The sequence below is a fragment of the Malania oleifera genome, chromosome 13, assembly GCF_029873635.1.
Source record: "Malania oleifera isolate guangnan ecotype guangnan chromosome 13, ASM2987363v1, whole genome shotgun sequence".
In the NCBI taxonomy this organism is placed as follows: domain Eukaryota; kingdom Viridiplantae; phylum Streptophyta; class Magnoliopsida; order Santalales; family Ximeniaceae; genus Malania; species Malania oleifera.
This window is the reverse complement of record NC_080429.1, coordinates 74,906,221-74,924,344: the sequence shown is the minus strand read 5'-3', so window position 1 is coordinate 74,924,344 and position 18,124 is coordinate 74,906,221. Positions and strand designations below refer to the sequence as shown.

Here is an 18,124-nt window from a genome sequence, read left to right as displayed (position 1 = left end):
CATCCCATTACTTTAATATTTTTCAGGTGATCCAGGTAGGCGAGAAGATTAGGCTCGTAGATAGAGGGGCTTCAGTACTGCCCTATCAGTAGAGTGAGTATTTTTTAGAGTAATTATGTATAGCCCTAGCCCAGTTGAGGGTATTTTGGGGTAACAGTCTTATATGTATATTTTGCGGAACCTTTTAGCACTCTGGTATTGTATATTTTCTTGGTTGTGTTTATATGAATTCCGATTCTTGCTGCTTAGGTTGATGGATTGGTTTGATCTAGTAGGTATCAGAACATTATAAATTTTGCAATATAAAAAAAAAAGAAAAAACAAACCCCAGTTGAATAATAGGGCGCCACAATTTGGTATCATAGCCAAGGTTGCTAGGTTCTGTAGACTTTAAAGTGCAGCAGAAGCAATACCATAGTATAGGAAAAGGATTTGAGATTTGTTCTGTATCTGGGTACAGGATTACCGTGATGGTTTCCATGTTTTTCTTAGGATAATGATTTCAGAAAAACCATAGTAAACTATTGTCGGGTCGTGTGTCTAGGTGACAGAACTGGATATTGAGTTAAGGTCAGGGAAGGTAGTTAATTTTGAATTGGTATAGGATAGGTCTTTGTAGGAAATAAGGTGCTTAAGTGTGTTTCCTATTTTCAGGATGGACCCAGGAAGCTACAGCACGAATGCTGGGGAGGATAGGCCAGGACCTTCCAGCATTGGTGGAGGAAATATAGATGTTGTGCTGCGCAGCGTCACTTAGCAGGTGATGGCTGAGATGGCTAGGAGCTCTGGGGAGGGTGGCTGTTCGATCGAGCAGTTTACGCTGATGAAGCCCCCATCCTTTACTGGATGAGATGACCCGATTATAGTTAAGAATTGGGTCCAGGACATCGAAGAGACATTGACTGTGCTTCCTTGTTTGGATGAGTAGAAGGTAGTATTTGCAGCATTTAAGTTGACAGGGGAGGCGAAGCGCTGGTGGATATCAGTGCGATTGATAGAGGAGTAGAGGCTAGTTCCAGTACCAGTGACGTGGGATCGATTCAAGGAGCTGTTCTTTGAGTGGTATTTCCCTACTATCATTCAGAGTGTGAAGGCAGTAAAGTTTATGCATCTGGTACAGGGGCAGATGACTGTATCCCAGTACGCAACTCAGTTTATCGAGTTGTCGCGTTTTGCTCCATATCTAGCACCTGATGATGAGAAAAAGGTATGGAAGTTTGAGGAGGGACTGAGGCAGAATTTATTTGAGCAGGTGATTAGCTTCAGAGCTCAGACATTTATGGAGATTGTAGATAGCTGTGATCATTGAGAGTGGTATAAAGAGGGGTATAGCGGCTTAGAGTAAGAGGAAGAGGCATGCGCCTCAAGGCTTTCAGGCTGGCTCCAGTAGGGATCCATGGAGAGGAGGTCGTGATAGGGGAGATCAGAGGTAGACAACAGGACCTCGTGGGAATCAGGGTGCGCTAAATGTCCCAGTATGTCAGATGTGTGGGAGACGTCATTCGGGGGAGTGCCTGACAGGGAGAGGCGTATGCTACGGTTGTGGGAGACCTGGCACGTGCATGCCCAGGGCCGCAGGACTAGGTTCCAACTTCCAAGCCCTATCAGAGAGGACATCAGGCAGCTCGGGGAGGATATCAGGCGCCTCGTGGAGGCCAGCAAAGGAATGTAGCCCCAGCGCGAGTTTACGCTCTGACGCCGAGTGATGTTGAGACTGCTATGGATGTGGTGGCAAGTACTTTTACTATTTTATCACATTCCGTTATTATTTTATTTGAATCAGGTGCTACTCATTCCTTTGTCTCTGCATCGCATGTTAAATTATATGGAAGTGAGACTCAGTTATTAGATAGAGAACTGTCAGTAGCTACACCATCTGGGTCAGTGTTGAGATGTCAAAGGGTGCTTAGAGGGTATCCTATAGAAATTCAGGGGAAAGTGCTACTAGAGGACCTGATTGTGTTTGATATGTATGGGTTTAATGTAATACTAGGTATGAATTGGTTGGCAACTAATCACGCTAGTATTGATTGTCATCAGAAAGAAGTTGTTTTTAGACCCCTGGTGAGCAAGAATTTAGGTTTGTTGGTTCGCATGTACATGCTCCGTTGTAAATAGTATCAGATGTACAAGTAAGCAGATTACTCAGGGATGGAAGTCAGGGGTTTATGGTTTTTGTAAAGGAAGCGTCAGAGAATGAATCGAAGCTTGATAGTACCTCGGTTGTACAAGAATTTCCAAATATTTTTCCAGATAAGCTACTAGGGTTGCCTCCCAAATGCGAGGTGGAATTTCCTAGAGATTTGCCTCTAGGGACAACACCAATTTCTAAGGTTCCCTATCGTATGACTCTAGCTAAATTAGGAGAATTGAAGAATCAGTTGCAAAACTTGCTGAATAGGGGATTTATACGACCCAGTGTATCACCATGGGGAGCTCCAATATTGTTTGTAAAGAAGAAAGATGAGTCTATGAGGATGTGTATTGATTACAGAAAAATCAACAAGGTTACTATTAAGAATAAATATCCTCTACCCCGTATAGATGATCTGTTTGATCAGCTCCAGGGTACACGGGTGTATTCCAAGATCGACCTCAGATCAGGTTATTATCAAGTGAGAGTAAAGGCAGAGCATGTTGCAAAGACAGCCTTCAGGACCTGGTACGGGCACTCTGAATTTCTCGTTATGCCTTTTGGTATGACAAATGCCCCAGTTGTGTTCATGGATTTGATGAATAGAGTTTTTCACCAGTATCTAGATAAGTTTGTAGTAGTTTTTATTGATGATATACTGGTGTACTCGAGGAATTTTGAGGATCATGAGGTGTATTTGAGGCAGGTTCTATAGACACTAAGGGAAGAGAAACTCTATGCCAAGTTTAGTAAGTGTGAGTTATGGCTTGGGAAAGTTGCATTTTTAGGCTATGTGATCTCAGAAGACGGTATTTCAGTGGATCCTAACAAGATTAATGCGGTAGTGAATTGGGTCAGGCCAAAGAATGTATAGGAAGTCAGAAGTTTCTTGGGACTGGCAGGTTATTACCGACGATTTGTAAAGGGATTTTCGGCTTTGTTAGGACCTCTCACACGTTTGACCAAGAAGAATGCCATATTTGTGTGGGATGAGGAATGCGAACAAAGTTTTCAGAAATTAAATCAAAGGCTCGTCACTGCACGAGTACTGATGATTCCATCAGGAGGTGATGGTTATGTGATTTACAGTGACGCGTATTTGAGAGGAATTGGGTGTGTACTGATGCAGCATGGTAGGGTGGTGGCATATACGTCCAAGCAGTTGAAAGAATATGAAAAGAACTACTCTACTCATGATTTGGAATTAGCTGTGGTTGTACATGCACTGAAGATCTGGAGACATTACTTATATGGTGAGAAATGTGAAATATTTTCTGATCACAAGAGCCTAAAGTACATCTTTACACAAAAAGAGTTGAATATGCGCCAAAGGAGATGCTTAGAACTCATCAAGGATTATGACTGCACCATTAGTTACCACCCAAGGAAAGCGAATGTGGTAATTGATGCTCTGAGTAGGAAATCAGTGGGTCCAGTGTTAGCAACCATGGAGATTCAGCACTCGATTCTAGTGGATCTAAAGAGACTTAGTATAGAATTAATAGAAGATAATCCTCAAACGATTGTTGCTAGCCTAGTAGTTCAGCCTACGCTGTACGAGAGGACTAAAGCAGCTCAGTGTGATGATGCAGAGTTAGTAGGGGTAATGGCTAGGGTGCGAGATGGTTTGGGTGAGGAATTCAACATATCATATGACGGAGCCCTGCGATTACTAGACTTTGTGTTCCTGCAGATATCGAGGTCATGAGGACTATATTGGAGGAGGCTCACAGGTCCCTATACACCATACATCCAGGTGGCACTAAAATATACCGGGATCTATGAGAGTGCTTCTGGTGGAGTGGGATGAAGAGAGAGATAGCTGAATTTCTACGGTAGTGCTTGGCGTGCCAGCAGGTTAAGGCTGAGCACGAGAGGCCGACAGGACAGTTGTAACCACTTTTCATTTCTGAATGAAAATGGGACCATGTATCCATGGATTTTGTTATGGGGCTACCGCCGGCGCCGCATGGTCAGAATGTCATCTGGGTAATTGTTGATAAGCTGACGAAGACAGCGCACTTTCTGCCCATTAAGGTTAGCTACCCTATGAACAAGTTAGCAAAGATTTACATATAGGAGATTGTTCGACCCTATGGAGTGCCAGTATCCATAGTCTCAGACCGTAATCCATGTTTTACATCGCTGTTCTGGAGGAATTTACAGGAGGCATTGGGGACTCAGCTAGCATTCAGCACCGCATTCCATCCTCAGACAGATGGTCAGACAGAAAGAACTATTCAGATACTTGAGGATATGTTACGAGCGCGTGTATTGGATTTTGGGGGTAGCTGGACTCAGTATATGCCATTGGTGGAATTTGCTTACAATAACAGCTACTAGGCTAGCATTGGCATGACTCTTTATGAGGCACTTTATGGTAGGAAGTGTCGTTCCCCTTTATACTAGAGTGAGCTGGGTGAGAGGCGAGTTTTGGGGCAAGAGATAGTTCAGCAGGCGTACGATAAAGTCCGATTCATTCGAGATCGAATCAGTGCAGCACAGAGTCGGCATAAAATTTACGTAGATACTCGCCGCCGAGAACTGGAATTTGAAGTGGGAGATCATGTATTTTTGAAAATAGCACCATTGAAGGGAATCATGAGGTTTGGGAAGAAGGGTAAATTGAGCCCAAGTTCATTGGCCCATTTGAGATACTTGAGAAGATTGGTTCAGTTGCCTACCAGCTGGCTTTACCATCATCTCTATTCAGGATTCACGACGTGTTTCATGTTTCTATGTTGAGGAAGTATATCACAGATCCTTCCCATATCATCAGCTATGTAGAATTAGAACTCAGTGGTGATTTGGCATACGAGGAAGCTCCAGTGCAGATCTTAGATAAAAAGGAACAAGAATTACGTAATAAGAAGATACCTGCTAGTAAAAGTCCTGTGGAGGAATCACACGATAGAAAAAGCTTCGTGAGAGCTTGAAAGCGAGATTAGACATAAATACCCCCACTTGTTTAGTGGGTAATGGCAATGATGTGTAATTTAAGTAGTGATAATTTAGTTTTGTACAATGTAATTATAATGTAGAGTATAGGATAGGTAGTATTTTTGTTTTGGGAGAATTTTATTTTATACTTGTAATCTCCCAGAACTACCCATGTAACCATGGTATTCTTCGCCATAAGTGAGGGCAGGTAATAAAATAAATATACCGTTTTGCCTTTAAGGGATGATGAGTTATATGAATAGTAAATTTCGATTACGAAATTTTATAAGGAGGGGAGAATGTAATGACCTGAAGAATAATGATATTTAAATAATAAAGAGGGAGGAAAGTGGAAATAGTAACAGAAGGAGGCAGCCGACTTTGCGTTCATCGACAATATTACATTTTGGAGGTGGTAATTTCAAGAAATTTCCCAGGCCTCATGGACGAACATAGGGGTTTCGTCGACGAGGGTTCTTCAGGATATCGTTGACGAAGTTCCGTCTCGTCGACGAGAAGATACCGAGAGAGGATTTTTGGAAGTCTGAAATTCGCCGACGAGGGTGCAGGTTTGTCGACAAACTTTTTACAGGACTCGTTGACTAGGTGACGTGTCTTATCGACGAATCCGGCTCTATAAATAGTTGAAAGTTGGATTTTTACACAGAAAATTTGTAGAAATTCACTCACTCTCTCTCTCCTACGGATCCACCTCCATCTCTCTTCGATTTCGGCCCTGTCGTTCTCCGAATCGACGATTTGAGGCCACCACGATGCTCTTGGGGAAGTTCTCTCCAAGTCTGCTGAAGCGGATCGTCGGTGGGATGAAGTTGGATTTCATCCCAAATTCAGGGTAAAGTCTTTTAAACAAAATTTGATTTAGTAGCAGTTGTAGGAAATGTAATAGACGTAGAAATAAGGATGTTTTGTTATGAAATTTATGGTTTTTAGAGTGTTGAGTGGAGAACCCTGCGGGTGTAGGACCTTTCATAGTAGGGAGATTTTAGCAAAAATTAGGTAAGAGAAATATGCTATGCTAGGTAATACTAGTATGATTTCCAGTATGAAATATTTTTTTATCAGATTATTATTTCACAATAGGAATTTATACAGTTTATCAAATACATTTAAAATGTGTTAAATCTCTGTGTGGCATGAGAATATGGATATAGTACAGAAACATGTTTTACAATATTTTCAGGATTAGGTTTTACAGATTATACAGACAGGGAATATGTTTTATAGTATTTTCAGAATAACATGATTATACAGTTTTCAGTACCATGACATACAGTTTTATAGTTTATTTCAGAAATATAGTTGATATAAATACAGTTTATTACAACATCATGGTTAATATTGATATTACAGAATCATAGTAAAATAGATAGATTGTATATAGTAAGGTATTATTTAGTATCAGACCCTAATGGATCAGATTCAGCAGAGCATAGTACCGTTGCTATATACAGATATTCAGTACAGAGTGCAACCACTTATTCAGATAATACGTGGTATGTAGGTCGATCAAATGCCCAGGAGTGGATAGGCTCCCCATTAGATATGGGTTGAGGAGGGCTGATAAGACTGATGGAGTATAGTAGTTTATTCCTGGTTGGCCAGCCAGGGTAGATCCTGCTTTCGGGCCGCACAATCCTGTCATGAGGGGTTAAATCATGACATACAACCATCCAGGGAAGTTTTCAACTATTATATGTATATACAGTTTTACAGTAACAAAGGGCATACTTATGTATAGTAGAAGTATTATGTATAAAAACCTAAAAATACAGTTATGTTAAGCAACATGGGATGATGGTTATTATATTATTTTTACTATAATTTTAGATTAAGTTATATGTGTTTATATGGAAACATATCTTCTACGTATTGTAACTCATTTGCCACACACTAGTAATAGCATATTTCGTCTTACTGAGCGTTGGCTCATCCCATTACTTTAACATTTTTCAGGTGATCCAGGTAGGCGAGCAGATTAGGCTCGCAGATAAAGGCATTTCAGTATTACCCTATCAGTAGAGTGAGTATTTTTTAGAGTAATTATGTATAGCCCTAGCCTAGTTGAGGGTATTTTGGGGTAACAGTTTTATATGTATATTTTGCAGAACCTTTTAGCATTTTGGTATTGCATATTTTCTTAATTGTGTTTATATGAATTCCGCTTATTGCTGCTTAGGTTGATGGATTGGTTTGATCTAGTAGGTATCAGAGCATTATAAATTTTGCAATATAAAAAAAAAAAAAAAACAAACCCCAGTTAACCACATGTCATATTCATATACCTATATCAAACTTGTCATTTCATAATTTTACAGTAATCCCATATCCATTTCGAACCCATCGTTTCATAATTTCATAGTAATACCGATATATATATCTTTAAATCAACATAACAACATATACACGCAGTATAATATCATAACAGTTCAACACATACATTTAAAATCCTATTATTAATTTATCTCATGCCACACGTTTTATTCAATAATTATAATTGCATAAAATACTCGAGAAATTTTCACAAACATATATCCAGTAAATTTAATTAAAAACGTGGGTATGATTAATTTCACCTATTCAATTTAATTTCATTATATCCCAAAAATTGATTTGATCAAATCCCTGCAGTTTAATTTAATCCCAACAATATTCCTAAAAACCCAATTTGATCAAATCCCTAGAGTTTAATTTAACTCAGACATATTTTCAATTAACATAAAGTTAATTAAATTTGTGTACTTAGATTTATTCGAAAGTATTTTAAAATAAACTGATATAACATATTTCCCTTACCTTGTCCCAGGAGTGGTGTCTACGACACTCAAATCACGAAATCTCCCCGATTAAAATGTTGGTGGCTAAAATTAGAACCTAGGGATATTTTTCGTTCTTCAATCGGTGCAGGTTTCGTTGAGAAAATTGAGGAGAGAGAGAAAGAGTGAGGAGAGAGAGAGAGAGACGTAGAGTACAGGGAGGGAGAGAGAGAGAGAGAGTGGCATGAGATGGGGGGGGTCTCCTCTGGAAAAAATAAAAAGTCTCTTCCTGTTGATATATATATATATATATATATATATATATATATATATATATATATATATATATATTGTAACGCCCCAAATCCGTAAACTTGGTCCGATGCATTATACCTGATTAACCGTGCTTTGTGGCGCCCCGAACCCGCCTTGTGGGACCCTGGTGCCACGTCATTTGTTTTCTAGTACCTGTTATTCCATTAATAATTACAAAGCGGAAAACATTACTACAATCCTTTATCAATAATATACCAGAGTTTTCTACTTCTATCTACATTCTATAATAATCCATTCAACCATGTACATCCATATATATATATATATATATATATATATATACATATTTCGAAAAACATAACCAACAACTTCCAGTATTCACAACACAGAAGACTTAAAACATAAAACATAAATCATTAAATATTTACATCCTAAAAATATCCTCAAAATTATACCCTTTTCCCTTTCTATAACCAAAAATGTTATAATAATCCCGAACTCTCTAAGCTCAATCTCGTGGAGGTCCTAAAAAGATAAATTTGTATTCGGGGTGAGACATCTCAGTAAGGGAATAAACAATCTATTAAATTAGCATGTGGCCAACATGAGATTATAATCAACATAATATTCAACATTTGCAAATCTTAAACATAATTTCCATAATCATTTTCTAAACCTAATCAATCACAAGCAAGATATTTTACCCACTAGAATACCTAAAGATTAGGGTGATTACCCGCCCATACAAGTAGCATCCCTTTACTTTGATACTTTAGGCAACCCGAAGGTCACCACTGAAGCATACTAGGGCACTCACCTTACTCAATAAGCTCTCAGGTGAAGAAGTAATTTCATACTCACACAGTTCATCCAAAGGTTTACCAGCGAAGGCTCCCGAGAATAGATAAATCTACCTGCCCATACAAGTAGTTTCCCTCTACCCCAGTACGTTATGTAGCCTACTGCTACACCTAATTCTAACTAGGGCACTCGCCTTTCTCAGCAAGCCTTCGGACGAAGAGTTTGCCCCTCCCAAACGTAACATGTTCTACACGCATAAATAATGATACTACTATAATACATTATTTTGTCTGTCATTATTTTGTAATTCCCATTTGTTCATGTTCTCAGCTTTGACATTTCATAACATTTCACTTTACGTGACTCTTTCCCATTTCACATCGTTCACATTTCATATTTCATTTATATTTCATTGATTTCTATTTCATTCTCATTTTCATTTCATTTCATAATGTACCCAACATCTTTCAACTGTTTTTGTGTTAGTCCTAGCATCTTTCAGCTATTTTTGTGTTAGTCCACATAGAAATGTGCTAATCTACTACTCGGCATCTTTCAGCTGTTTTTGTGTTAGTTTGAGCATCTTTCACTTGTTTTTGTATTAGTCCCAACATCTTTCAGTTGTTTTTGTTTCCATGGTTGCATTAACACTTACATGCAACATATTTCATGTAATATTTTCATTTAAGTGCATTTCTTGTATAACATGCATCTCATACTTATAACATAATTTCACACAGAATTCTATTTACTCATGCCACACTATTTAGCAGCAAAATTCATACATTTTCTATAAAATAAGCCAACCTACATTTAACATTCATATACTGAAAAATATACCTTTAATTTCTTACATAATTATTCTAAAATTTTTTTCACTTTCATCAGTCCATTTTCACATATACATAACTAATAAAACAACCCTACGTTCAGAAAACGTAATTTAAACGGTTGACATTTTATACTCATATAAAAACATATACACATATATTCATAACATATTTCATTTTCCAATTAATTCATAAAAAATATGGTTTAATATATATTTCCCCTTACCTGCTTTATTGAACTACGCCAACATGAACCCCCAAAAGATGCCTGTGACGCTCACTTGGACCCTGAATCAAAAACCCTAGTTTAATTAAATAAACCCTAAATAAACTATTATTTCTACATTTCCTCAACCTATAAACCTTAAATAAACCTTTAGAACCCCAAAACTAAGAATCTTAACCCTTACCTCAACTTAGGAGCGTTTCTCGAAAAGTCCAATTTAGAAAATTGCTCTACTAGATGTGTAGAGAATCTTCTCTAAAATACCGTAGCGGTCTCCGATCATTGATTCGAGTTGAATCCGGGCCGAAAAGTTAGAGAGAAGGTAGAGAAGACAATTTATAGAGAGAGAAAATGGAGGAAAATGTTTTCTTCGCAAGGAAGCTTCCCTGGTTCCTTTTATACTTGATTTTACCATGTGACCTCGTCGACGAGTAGACAGGATTCATCGACGAATCCAAAAGGAACTTCGCCAACAAGGAGATTCATTCATCGATAAGTCTTAAAATATAAAATTTGCTTATTCGAGATCTTCTTGTCGATGAAGAACTGAACTCCGTCGACGAGGGCATGAAACTCATCGATGAGGTCTGCTGTTCCCTTCTTTCAAAATTTTTCCCTTTTTCCTTTATTCCTTATTTATCTATTCCATTTATCATTTTCCTAATTTTTTAACCATTAAAATTTTTTGGATCGTTACATGTATATTAATTATAATATTATATTAATATATTATATTATTTAATTAATAATAATTATTAATTTAATTTAATTTAATTTATTTTTCTAGGATCACTATAAGTGGACTAGCTTGTTGTATCCTATATCCTCTAATTATTTTGAAAATTTGATATTCTAATTATATGCCTTATTTTTTTTTTTTGGGTGCATATGACTATGTTCTTGTTCCACTTTTGTCAATCTATGTAGATTATGTATCCATAAGGTAGCATGCTTGGATTATTATTTATGTGCATTTTTTAATCTATGTATTTATGATATATGTGATATTTGACAATTGAATTTTGCTTAATGTGGAAATAATTTAATCTATGGAATTACAATATTTAACTGTTTTCAAATTGTGTTTTATAAATATGGAGTAACTCTTGTGGTCCTCTTTTATCTATTCATTGAGTGCACTCTTGCTTCAGTCATTTTATTTTTACAAAATGTGTTGTATATAGTTTTCGTTTTTTCACTATGAGTATCAATAAAGGGATCAGACATTGTTATATTCAGTTTTGTTTTGCCCTAGTGGATCCACTACAACTTAGAACATTTTGATATTTGTATCCTTATATTTATATTGGACTAAGCCTTCATAATTTTTTTTTAATTTGATTACTAAATAGCTTGAATTCTCTTTTATATGATTTTCCTTTACTTGTTCATAGAGTAGAGTTTCTTACCATTATTTGTAAATTTTTGGTTTCTTCTTATCATATTTTTGTTAGATGGCGCCTTATAGCTTAGTTATAATAGTGAACCCTAAAAAATTTGTAAAAAATTAATGTTTGAGTAGAAAATATTGATGAAAATCAATGTTAAGTAACTAATTGAAAATTAGATGAGTAACCTTACATAATTTCTTAACAATCGAACAAATGACAGAACAAAAGAGAAAGAGTAAGGAACTTGAATTTTTTACTTTGTATCATCAACCAAACTGCAAGAAATCCAAAGAGAATGGAAAGTTTAAAAAAAGAGCGAATGCAATTGAATAGTAAAAATGCGAGAGAGTGTAAAGCAAAATTATTTTGAATTGTAAGCATATACTCAGCTTTTTATGTTTTCATGATAACCACGCACAAAATCTTTGGAAGTTTGAAATTTTTTGGAATTGCCTTCCTATGCAAAATTATTATTATTTTTTTCTATAGCGTATGATTCTGATTTTTTAAAAATTGAATTATTCGAAATTTGAAGTGTGAAAAATCCAAGGATCAAACCTTTTCCATTGGGCGCCTATAAAACGGCAGCGTTTGGCGAAAAGCCAAACCTATCAACAAAAAACGGCAGGTCCAGCCTTGTTAATCCACTCCCCAAAACCCTAACTTCGTCGTCAACACACCCTATATATACCAAACTTTAGGGTTTCCTCCTACTTCACTTGCCTCCTCCTCTCCCTTTCCGTAGCTCAGAGTCAGCGAAAACCCACCGGCAGAGGAGCAGGAAAATGGCCACCGAGACTCTCATCCTCCGCGGAACCATGAGGGCTCACTGCGACATGGTCACCGCCATCGCCACCCCAATTGACAACACCGATATGATCGTCACCGCCTCCCGCGATAAATCTATCATTCTCTGGCACCTCACCAAGGACAGCGGCACCTACGGCGTCCCACGCCGCCGTCTCACCGGCCATTCCCACTTCGTCCAGGACGTCGTCCTCTCCTCCGACGGCCAGTTTGCTCTCTCTGGCTCCTGGGATGGCGAACTCCGTCTCTGGGATCTCGCCGCCGGCGTCTCCGCCCGCCGATTTGTCGGCCACGAGAAGGACGTCCTCTCCGTCGCATTCTCGATCGACAACCGGCAGATCGTTTCCGCCTCCCGCGATCGCACGATTAAGCTCTGGAACACTCTGGGCGAGTGCAAGTACACTATTCACAACGAAGAAGCCCACACCGATTGGGTCAGCTGCGTCCGCTTCAGCCCCAACACTCTGCAGCCCACCATTGTTTCAGCTTCGTGGGATCGGACCGTTAAGGTCTGGAACTTGACGAACTGCAAGCTGCGGAACACGCTGGTGGGACACGGTGGCTACGTGAACACGGTGGCCGTGTCGCCTGATGGATCGCTTTGCGCCAGTGGTGGCAAAGATGGAGTTATCTTGCTTTGGGATTTGGCTGAGGGAAAGAAATTGTACTCGCTTGATGCCGGTGCAATTATTCACGCGCTTTGCTTCAGTCCAAATAGGTATTGGCTTTGTGCGGCAACTGAGAGCAGTATCAAGATTTGGGATTTGGAGAGCAAATGCATCGTGGAGGATTTGCGGATTGATCTTAAGGCCGAGGCTGAGAAGAGTGACGATACCACCAAAACTACCTCTACAAAAAATAAGGTATATTTGATTGTTGGGGTTTATATTTGTTATTAGTATGCTCATTTTAACACAAATACACGTTTTGTTATGTTGCTGATATATTATTATTGACCGTGTTCTTCATGCGATTGGTCAGGAATTCCTTTCAAATTCTATGCTTTAGCCTATGGAATGTTTAACTAAGTGGGGCATTACATATACACATTGAAATAGTTGATACAATGCATATGTTCATCGGTCAATTAGATCAATTTAAAGCCCCTGCATATGATTTGTTTGTAATAGATGTAGGTTTACCCTCCGAACCTTCCCCTTGACTTACAATTGTTTGGTTTTTGAGTATTCAGATTTTTGAGGTGGACATGGTCAGTGTGTAGTGCACAATCTGGTTGTCCAAGTAATGTGTGGTGAAGGGTTTTCATTCAGTCGCCTTTTCTTGATCCATTTCTTATCATATCTCTACGAATATTTGTTTTGTGAAATATTTGTAAAATGATTTCTTTTTTCATTTTTTGATGTTGCTTTGATGACATGAGATTGAGAAATGGGTTTGCTTAGATGCCATCCAGACCATCCTCTTGCAAATCACTCAGTCTGTTCAGGGTCGGCCAATATTCCCCGAGCCTCTATGAGGATTCTTTATTTTTTTTCAGAACCATTTCTCTTTGAAGATCTGCTACTATCCTTCTGTGAGTAAAATACTTTTCTGGTTGGAGAGAAATTTATAGAACAATATTTTTTTGGTGGAGTTTGCAAAAGTGTTGCTCCCCTAAACATGTTTGATTCTGTGTCTTTGTGTGGTCTACTTGCACTACTAGAGGTCTAGGGTGCATAAATATCCTAAGGAGAAAAGGATTGCTTACATTAACAAAACTAAGAAAAAAATGTACCATAGATACTCACAGAGTTTGATGTTGGATAGATTTTGAATTTGATTTATTCTAATACGGCAGCAGCCATGTTGCAGAAATTGCTTAAATCACATTGGTAAGTATCGAATCAAATTTGTTACTTGTTTTTTGCATGTTTTTTATGCATTTTTTTCTTACCATTTCTGTGTCACTGACCATATGTGACTTAAAGTGTGTGTGTATACATGTACACTAATTGTACTAGGATTCCAGTATGTGCTTCTATGACAAAGTCAAGGAGTGCATTGGTTTCATAGAGGGACTCTTATCAAACTTCAATTATAACATTAAATCCTAGACTACTTAATCCTTTTATGTTCGTCACATTTGTTCCCAACCTTTTCCTTTTTTATTCTTGGCCTTCTTTAACTGCTACCTGGAAAGGTCCCAACCGCTCTTAAAAAATTTTCATGGATTAGAATACCCTGAGCTGAAGTAATCATTTGTGTATCTTCTGATATTTGGATTGGTTTGTGCAGGTTATATACTGCACGAGCTTGAACTGGAGTGCTGATGGAAGCACACTGTTTAGTGGTTATACTGATGGTGTAATCAGAGTTTGGGGTATTGGTCGTTACTGAAGCAAGTTTTCAAGTAATTGTTAGATTGTTGTTGCTTTGCTTTTTCCTTTTTGAGGAACAAGATGCACTTCTGTCATTTTAGCACTGAGGCTTATCTAGGACTCCCATTGAAATGTTGAATGGATTTTTTGTTATTTCAGCCTGGTGGCTTTTTGGCCACATATATTTTGGTTTTGTTCTTATGATGTTCGATATAAATTGTTATTTGACTATTTATCTAAGTTGTTTTTGCATACCCCTGTTCAAAGCATTGGATTATTTTCTTTTGATGATGTTGCTCTCCATATAATCAAGCCATGAGATCTGTCAACAATGAATTTTTGAAGCATGAATCATGCATTTTGATTGATAGTATTATTGCACTTCTGGTTTGTTTTGGGGTGTGTGGTTGACTGCCTGATATTATAATATGAGTATGTAGGATTGTCCTTCAATAAGCCTTACATTGCCGCGTCTTTGAATTCTATGGCTAAATTGTTTTGAAGCCAGTGGGTGTCAAATGATACGCACTAAGCTGCTAGACATAAGCCAGAATTTTCTGAGATTCTTGGTCCGTTAACTTTCTATGAAAATATTTGTTTTATTAGAAGTGTTTGTTATTATGGTTAGATCATTATGGGATCAATTTATTTAACCTCTTCAAATGAGAATTAAATATTTAGTTTGATAAACAGTGGAAATGGTCAAATAGGTAGATGTAAATTACACTGTAAGCAGATATTATTTAATTGTAAAATTAGAAAATTTTATTGACACATCTATTTCAACAAACCAAGAATCTGAGTGCATGTATATATGTATATAATGTGTATATATATATGTGGATCTAACTAGTGGGATTTAAGTTTTGGTTTTGTTGTTTAGTATGTACTGTTGGCTTTCAATAGAAGCTTTCCATTTCTCTCTTTATTCACATTAATTTTATGACTCTGGTCTAGTGTGTGCGCGCTCATATATGTATGATGAAATTTGTAGTAGCAGTTGCACATCAATGTGCATATACTTTGAAATTCAAACTTCTAGGCTGTTGCTAAAACTTTTCTATAGTCGAATCAAAATCTGTTGCCTTTCCTTTTGCTCTTGTATCTTTAAATTTTACTAAATGTAGGGAACACAACTTTTCTACAGATTGTACATTAAGGGAAACTAGATTTCATTAAGGAAATATGCAAATTGCAGAAATCTCATTCAATGCCTGCTAGCCCTGGCCTCGTTCGTCCATTTAATTTTTTATTCTCTAATTGCAGCTTTAACAAGAGAACAAGAAAAGAGACAAATTTGAATTTCACATATGCACATATTTTTGGGTGCTGTTTGTTTGCAAAAGTATGGAATATGGTGAAATAATGTTGAAATTATGGTGAAATTATGTTGTAAATTTGATCCTTCAATTTCAACGGGCAGTTTTTGGGATCTAGTATTGGTGAATTAGTATAACACATCACTACAACACTGTATTAGTCTAGCCTCGACCAAATTAAAGCAGTTTCGAGCACATTCAATGAGAGTGCCTCCGGCTAAACATGGAAGCCTAAAAAATAAGTATATATTATGATAAATATTTAAATTAAATACTTGTACTACTAAGTAGTATTTAATTTATGCTTGAATGAACATTTATTTCGAAGTGTTTATAATAGGTAATTTTAACTACTAGTAGATAAGTTTTTTTTTTAGACGACTAATTTTTTTAAAAAATATTTCTGTATAAGTAGTTCCAAATTTTAAATGGGCTAAGCACAGTTTTTCATAGCAACAAGTATAATAAATCTTTGGACTAGAGCAATAGTGATAGCCTAAGGCTTGGAAGGGAACTAATCATATGGGAGAAAATGTCAACGTGTGGAGTCCAAATAGTGGCAAGTGATAACCTTTTGAATGACCTTCAAAAAAGCACTCTCAAATTTTGAGTCTTTAGAGTGTAAAATGGTTTATCTAGAGAGATAAGATATTGTTGTGATATGTGGCTCACATATTGACTGGAAAACATGCACAAAGGGAAAATATGAAAGAAATCAAGAAGTAGTAGAGGAAACCGTCAACGGTAGCTCTCTAACCATCGACGGTTTGGAGCAGTGTTTGAGAGATTTACTCTCTGTTTGAAATCGTCGACGGTTTGGCCTAAATCATTGACGTTTTGGCTTGGGAAGCCTAATGCAAATTTTAAAATTTAAATAAGGGACGTTAGATTGGTTGGGGTTTGGAGGAAAAACTTTTGGGAACTTTATATATGCATTGATTGTGATGTAGTTGTAATGGCTAATGTATTATTCATGCCCTTTGGACAAGAAGATAGTGAATTGTTGTCTTTTGCTCCCGTGGATGTAGGCGTTGTTGAACCATGTAATTCCTTGCTTATTGTATTGTTATTGCTTTCATATATTCGCTATGGATAGTTTGTGTATTTTCATCATTAAGTGCTGCGTGTTTTGATCCTATATATTCCGTTGTGCAATTCGATTTTTCACAACAAATTGGTATCAAAGCATTGTTGTAATGATCTCTTGAACTTCGTCTGCAAAATTTGACATTGTCAAATTTGATGGAACTAGAAATTTCGATTTATGGCAGAAAAGAGTGAAGGATTTATTAGTGTAGTAATGTATGGTGAATGCCTTATACGGAATTCAACCCGAAAGCATGAATGAAGCAAGTTGGAATGAATTGGAGGTAGAGACGGTATCAACCATTCGATTTTGTTTGGTTGATGATGTGTTGTATCACGTTATGAAAGAGGATTCTTCGGCAGCAGTTTGGCAAAAAATGGGAAGTTGATATATGTCTAAGTCTTTATCGAACAAATTATTTTTTAAGTAAAAGTTTTATTGACTTAACATAGTGAAGGGTTCGTATTTGAACCAACACATCAACGCATTCAATCAGATTGAAAGTGATTTTATGCATATTGATGTGAAGTTCGGGGAGGAAGACACGGCGCTGATGCTATTGATTCCCTACATGCGTCTCACATATATAAGAATTTGGTTACTACTTTAACATGGGGTAAAGAAAGCTTGAATTTGAAAGAGGTAACGAGCGCATTGCTTGGTTTTCATCAAAGAAAAATGGTCAGCGATGAAGTTTCACATAGTGAAGGGCTTGTAGTGAAAAGTAGCCAGGAATGTGGGAGACGTAAGTCCCGGAGCGGATCTTAGTTGTAGTTCGGGAAGAAGAAGAACATAAGATGTTTTAAGTGCAAAAAAACTAAGCACATAAGACCGGAATTTCCAGAGTGGAAGAAAGGGAATGCTGAAAATCAAGAGGGTTCGTCAAAATCTGAAAATGTAGTGGAAAGATACTCGGAAAGTAGTGATGGTGATGTGCTATTTGTTTCATTAGGTTCAGAAAACCTCACAGATTCTTGGATTCTAGATACTGGATACACTTATCACATTACTCCAAATAGAAATTGGTTAAGCACCTACAGGTCAATTAATTTTGGTTATGTTCTAATAAGAACTGATACTTTATGCAAAATAATTGGAATAAGAAATATAAGAATAAAGATGCATGATGATGTTGTGAGAAATTTATGTGATGTAAGACATGTAACGGATCTAAGGAAGAATGTGATTTCATTGGACACTTTAGATTGTAACAGATATAGT

The 18,124-nt window shown here is 37.2% G+C and overlaps 1 protein-coding gene across 1 annotated transcript; it reads left to right on the top strand.

Annotated features, from left to right (window-relative positions):
• Positions 1 to 11,930: 11,930 nt before the first annotated feature.
• On the top strand, positions 11,931 to 14,749 carry LOC131146727 (small ribosomal subunit protein RACK1). Its single transcript, XM_058096485.1, has 2 exons — positions 11,931 to 13,042; positions 14,415 to 14,749. Exons 1-2 carry the CDS (start codon positions 12,158 to 12,160, stop codon positions 14,514 to 14,516), a joined length of 987 nt encoding a protein of 328 aa, XP_057952468.1. The 5' UTR covers positions 11,931 to 12,157; the 3' UTR covers positions 14,517 to 14,749.
• The last annotated feature ends 3,375 nt before the right edge of the window (positions 14,750 to 18,124 follow it).

Coding starts and splice junctions, on each gene's coding strand:
- LOC131146727 (XM_058096485.1), top strand. CDS start 12,158: ATGGCCACCGAGACTCTCATCCTCCGCGGAACCATGAGGGCTCACTGC. Junction 13,043..14,414: donor CTACCTCTACAAAAAATAAG/GTATATTTGATT, acceptor TGGTTTGTGCAG/GTTATATACTGCACGAGCTT.